We start from the raw sequence: 6511 nt of genomic DNA on the forward strand, positions 1-6511 counted from the left end.
AGCATGACACACAGTCCTGAGAAAAACACCACAGAAAAGTGCCAGTGCTGCCAGCTAAAAAACACAGAGCAACAAAAAAATATTGGAGTAGCCCAAGATATAGCCATAGATTGCCGCGCGACAGCACTAGCGAAAATTTAAATTTGTCGACTGGAATTCTTTCGGATAATCGACTTTCGGATAAACGACGCTCTACTATATTACAGTATTAATAAAGTGTGTAATAAATTTGAAAATTGTCATATTTCCTTCCTGGTCTTCTTAGCTTTCTGTTGAAATGCCAAGAAATTCAAGAAATAGTCATTGCTGGATTTTCACATATTGTAACTTTCTATTATTTTTTTTGTAGACGTTATATTATATTTACTCGTGTTTCTGGAAGTAACGTGTTTGGAATTGATGATGTGAAGCATTTAGTTTTTGTCATTAAAAATATTATTTAACTCCTCTGAACATTTACTGACAGTTCTTGTATCTGTCACAACCCTAATTATTGCTTGAATCACATTAATCAATTTTCCGTCTTACTGAGTGGAGCAGGGGATTTTTCGTCTTACTGAGTGAAGCAGAGATAAACATATTTTAGCATATCTTAAGAAATTAACGAAAAAGTTACAACTTCCTTTTCATCTGAACTTCGATTAACTTAAAAAGACAGACCTTCAAATGACTTGTTTGCCTGTTTAGTCAGATACCCACGTCATTAAGTATTAGTTCCAAAAAAGAACGAGCAATTATTTATTGTGACATTGTTACAATGCCGGGCTCTTTATTTCAATTTAGTAGTGGCTTGCCCCTGTACATCATATGTTTCTTATAGCAATGGAGTCGTGCCAGTGATGTATTCAAATATTTTTCCACCTTTCTGGGATAAATATTTGAATTGAAATAACATGACTTTCGGTTGGCATCGAAAGTTCTAATATAGTTAAGTGGGTCATCCTGCCAATAAGGTTTCTTCTATCTATCACTGCTCTAAAGATTAAGAAAATACAGTCAAACAACAGTGAGGATTTATAGATATACAATTATTTTCAAACTGTAGCCTAATGACCTGATCTTAATCAGGGAATTACTGTATATTAAAAAATTACATTCATTATACAGTTTATTTGGCAAAACTCTGCTCTTATCTGATAAAGTAAACATTGAATTATTTTTTATATAAACAACACATTTACAATTACACATTGACCTTTTTTTGAGAAACTCGAATGTTATAAATTAATTTATAAAAACTGAATTTTCTTATCATTTAAATTAAATTCAAAAATGAACTCGATTACTTTAAACAGTTAAATGTAGTTAATAATGATGCGATGGTTTATAAAAATTGTTTTGGAAATAAATTTAATGAATGTACTCAATTTTGTCACACATTTATTAATTTTACTAGAAATTATGTAAACAATAAATTATTTTCATCATAGTTCGACTAAATTTTGATTATCTCTATGAAAATAAAATAATAAATTGAATTAATTGGTCAATAGCTTCTTTTAATATATGAAATAATTTATCAATATATATTTATCAATTTTTATACTATCCATCGCTTTATATGTAGTGTAATATTTTAAGTATGCTAAAGATATAAAAATTTTTTATATAATATCAGTAACAAATCTTTCTCTTATCATCATGATTAAAATGTTTTATATTAAGGTTGATGAACGTAAATAACTGGAAAACCCTTTACACTTTGACATGCTAAGAATTTTTATGTGAGATAGATGTATAGATTTCATAACTTATGCTGTAGACTTGGTTTATAGCTCTTCTCAGATGCGAGATATTAATACAAAATGGAGAAGAAACAGAAAAGTAACCCATTCGATTCAGCTGGTGTTTTTTCTCGTGCGTTTTTCTGGTATGTAATGTTATTTACACTATTTAACAATTGTTTAATAAACTATTTAATAATGTAACTTTAGTTCTAAGCTAAAGGTGCAAATTTAAAAAAAAAAAAAAAAAACTTATTTTTATTTTACCCAACTTTGTCATTTATAATGAAAAGAAAGTATGATAATCAGTCAAAAATGACCCTTCTCAATAATTTTACACATTTAGACTCAAGACACCACGAAACGTCGAGAAATTCGGAAAAGGAGTGTTTTTCTGTATGTATAGTTATCAGTGTGTATGTATGAGTGTGGCAGAAATTTGTTAATTCTGTTTGAAGCTAATTAAACTTTGTACCTTAGTTAAATTTTCTCTGACATTTTCCCAGATTTGATTATTGTGGGTTGATGCTATTAACTTTTAATAAATAAAGGTTGACTGGGTGAAGAGATAATGAGTGGGCGAGTGGTCTCCATTGCCGCTCATCGTAGTGGTGACCAGACCCTAAAGATTGGGAGGTTCGTCTTGGGTTCGCGCCACGGTCGGACAGACTGGCTGGATGGAGTTTTCCGGGTTTTCTCCTTGCCTATAACGACTGAATAGGAGGCCAATTCCCCATAAAAGTCCTCCCGGAAGGCATTTATTTCCCGCGCGTACGTATGGCTGTTCGATACAGCCGGCTAATCGGTCGCCTAGCGATCATACACATACACAAGTCTACTCGGAGAAAGAGCCTACATTGAGCTAAAATCTCCATATAAACACCATCGAAGAAGAAGAGATAATGAAGATTGTGTCATTTTTCAAGAAAAAATTAATGACGAATTAACTCGCTATTAGCATTAATAATTATTTTTATTTAAAATTCTTAACCTTATTCTGAAAAATAAGTTTATTCGTCAATTAATAATAATTAAAAATATAAAATGTTATATTTTAATACAATATTTTAATACAATAACAGATGGCGCCACCAAATGTTACCGGAAAAAGTAAGCAACCCGTTGCTGGATTTTTTTAATGTTATTAGTTTTTATAGGTATATGCATGAATTTTCTATTATATTTGTATAGAATTTTTTAATGTTACTGAACGGGAGAATCAACAGCAATATTTGCTGTGTGCATGATATTGTGAAACTTATATTTTGATAAGGACATGTACTGTACCTGTCAGAAATTGGAAAGATTTAATATTTAAATAATTTCTGTGTCAAATTCGTTATACGTTATTATATTCCATATTGGGTTACTTTATATTATATTCGTATATAATATACATAATAATTTTAGTATGCGATTTTTCAACAAACGAAAGTTAAATTACTGACAATTAACAATATTTCACNTAATATTTAAATAATTTCTGTGTCAAATTCGTTATACGTTATTATATTCCATATTGGGTTACTTTATATTATATTCGTATATAATATACATAATAATTTTAGTATGCGATTTTTCAACAAACGAAAGTTAAATTACTGACAATTAACAATATTTCACATTTACATTTATTGATATATCGCAATGTTACTGCAAGGATAATTGGGAAAAGTATAAAATGACTTTTTAAATTAAAAAATCGTTGTCTTTTGAGTTATATGAAATCCACATGTAATTTATTTTATTTATACTCTTTTCGCCCTGTGGGCACTAAGAGGGCCTCTTATGGGTTCGGCCAGGCTAACAATGGGTCGACCGGGTGGTGAGGGAGGGGAGGCCTGACATATCCGATCGGACCACCCCCCGAAAAATACCTGGGTATTCCTTGACCTAGTCCGGATTCAGTCCCGAGTCGCCCAGAGTGGTGAGCTGCCACCTTGACTGCTCGGCCATCTGAACCTTCGTTCATATGTAATAATAATGAATAGATTAATTAAATACCTAAAGTCCAATACACTAATGCATGCAAATAAAATTTTAATTTTATAAAATAATACGAAAATGTAGAAACGTTGTTTTTGATCATTCAAAATAATGCAACTGAACTAAACTTTTATGACTCACAGAGCCGTAACTAGCCAGTCCTGTGCCCTGTGCAAGAATTTGCATTTAGGTCCCTTAATTTATTTGGTTACAAATACAGTAGAGCGTCGTTTATCCGAATCAATTAAAAACTGGGGTTGTTCGGATAACTTATTTTTTGGATAACCGATTATGTACGAAAAAATATATTAACCTATTTCATGTTGAAATTTTTCCCTGTTGCGTGTCGCTTCGCGTTGAATTTTCGTCGATGTTAAGCCTAACGTAAACTTTTTAAAATAATAATCGTGGATATTGTATCGTTAACAATTATTTCTTTATTTTTTNTAATATAAAAATCAGTTTCCTGAACTCTTTAGAATATATTATTAAGAAACAGTTTAAAGAATATTAAACTCTAAGAAAACGAAACTCTGATTATAATTCCTTAAAGTTTGTTTTTCATATGATAGATATAAACCATGCAGATAATTGTCAAGTCGCACCTATTTTTTTATGTCTAACTGTTAAATTAAAAAAAGTGATAATAGATTTATTATGAAAATCAGTTTCCCGAACTCTTTAGAATATCTTACTACAAACCAGAACAATGTGTTAGAGACTTTTATTGTATTGCATTGCAAATGCCTCAAAGTCAATAATCAGTTATATTAAGTAATACTAATAATAAATACAGTAGAGCCTCGATTATCCGACCCCCGATTAACCGACACCTCGGTTAACTGACCGTCCTAGTCGGCAAATTTCAAATGACCGCTAGTGATGTGGCGCTACAATATTTGGCTGTCTTGGCTACTGTAATATTATTTTTAAGTGTTTTAGCTGCAACACTCATTCGACCATGAAAGAAAAGCCAGTATTTAAACGAGGCTTAATTTTCTAATTTTTAACGATACAATAGCGAGGATTATTATTTTAAAAAATATTTGTTATGCTTAACATCGATGAAAATTCAACGCGAAGTAGGTTAATAGCGATATACTAATATACTATTTAAATGGGATATAATAATATACTACACTAATAATGGATTTTTTCATACTTTTCGGTTATCCGACTTTTCAATTATCCGATTAACCCCAGTCCTCAATTGAGTCGGATAATCGAGGGTCTACTATACTTTCAAAATTTGTTAAAACAAAATTCCATATCATATGAAACTAATTCAGAAATATTTTAAGATCATTTTTCAATATAACAAATACTTTAAAAAAGTTATAAAAAAATGTTATATATACATATTAGAATAATAAATCAATGAACTTGTAAATGTTTCGAAAATTTACTCTTATCTAGAGCTAGGTCTAAGTCAAACTTTTTATCAAAGGCAAACTTTTAAATAAAAATACTTACTTTCTGAAGATGATGATCTTCAGAGGTTCTTGCAAAAGAACCTCTGAAGATCAACATCTTCAGAAAGAGAGTTCTTGCAAAAGAACTCTCTTTCTGAAGATTCATAAGAGGTTCTTGCAAAAGAAGTTCTCGGTGAGGTATCGAACTAGTATTTTATACGCAGTATTTATATCATCTCTTGACTCAAAAACAGAGTGAAAAAATATTTCAAATTAGCAATTTTGAAAAAAAAAAAAAAACTTATATATGTTACCGCTAAAGCTCGAAAATCGTTAATCTGCAGATTACCTAGTTAATCTGCAGATTAACTAGGGTGATCCGTTAAAGTTGTGAAAATTGTTTCATTTCTCAAATTACCTAGATAATGTGCAGAGTATCTAGGTAATCCGCACATTACGTACTAGGCACTCGGTAAAGTGAAAATAAGATCTTTTCCACAAATAAATGTACCACAAATAGATGTGCTTGTCGCAAAAACCAATCGATATGAAATTCATTGTCACCAATCTTTAGACTGCACAATGGGATTATGTTACTTATGATGGGTAAAATGGTGGTTCGTCTCTAATTCCAGCAAAGAGAAAGGAAACAGTGAGGACGCACGTTCAAACCTAACCTAACCTATTCTAATAATTTGATTGGTAATAATTATGGTAATTTATTAGAATAAGTTAGGTTAGGAGAGAACGTGTGTCCCCACTGTTTCCTTCTTCTGTTTGCTGGAATCAGAGACGAGCCGCCATTTTACTCACCCATAGGTAACATTATCCAATTGTGCAGTCTAAAGATTGGTGACACTGAATTTCATATCGATTGGTTTTTGCGACAAGCACATCTATTTGTGGTACATTTATTTGCAGCAAAGATCTTATTTTCACTTTACCGAGTGCCTAGTAGATAATTTGCGGACTACCCAGATAATCTGCACATTACCTAGGTAATTTGAGAAATAGAACAATTTTAGCAACTTTAACGGATGATCCTAGTTAATCTGCAGATTAGCTAGGTAATGTACACATTAACGAATTTCGAGCTTTAGCGGTAACATATATATAAATACAAAAATGAAATTCTTATATATATATCAATATTTTTAAATTATTATTGAAAATTAACTGTTTTCAATTCATTTTTAAATATCCTGTTATTCAAGGTATGGTCTAAAAATATTAATATATATAAGAATTTTATTTTTGTATTTATATATATAAGTTTTGTTTTTCAAAGTTGCTAATTTGAAATATCCTTTTTCCTCTGTTTTTGAGTCAAGAGATGGTATAAATACTGCGTATAAGAGACTGGTTCGATACCTCGCCGAGAACTTCTTT

At 30.8% G+C, this 6511-nt stretch overlaps 1 protein-coding gene across 1 annotated transcript in view; it reads left to right on the plus strand.

Moving 5' to 3' along the window:
• Positions 1-1805: 1805 nt before the first annotated feature.
• Positions 1806-6511, plus strand: part of LOC111630211 (multidrug resistance-associated protein 4-like) — a 45702-nt gene continuing 40996 nt past the window's right edge. The window contains exon 1 of the mRNA XM_023374280.1: positions 1806-1870. Coding sequence (XP_023230048.1) covers positions 1806-1870 — 65 coding nt within the window. The remainder of the gene's footprint in view (positions 1871-6511) is intronic.

This window comes from Centruroides sculpturatus, unplaced genomic scaffold (assembly GCF_000671375.1).
Source record: "Centruroides sculpturatus isolate CEXI.00-Female unplaced genomic scaffold, Cexi_2.0 scaffold623, whole genome shotgun sequence".
NCBI lineage: Eukaryota > Metazoa > Arthropoda > Arachnida > Scorpiones > Buthidae > Centruroides > Centruroides sculpturatus.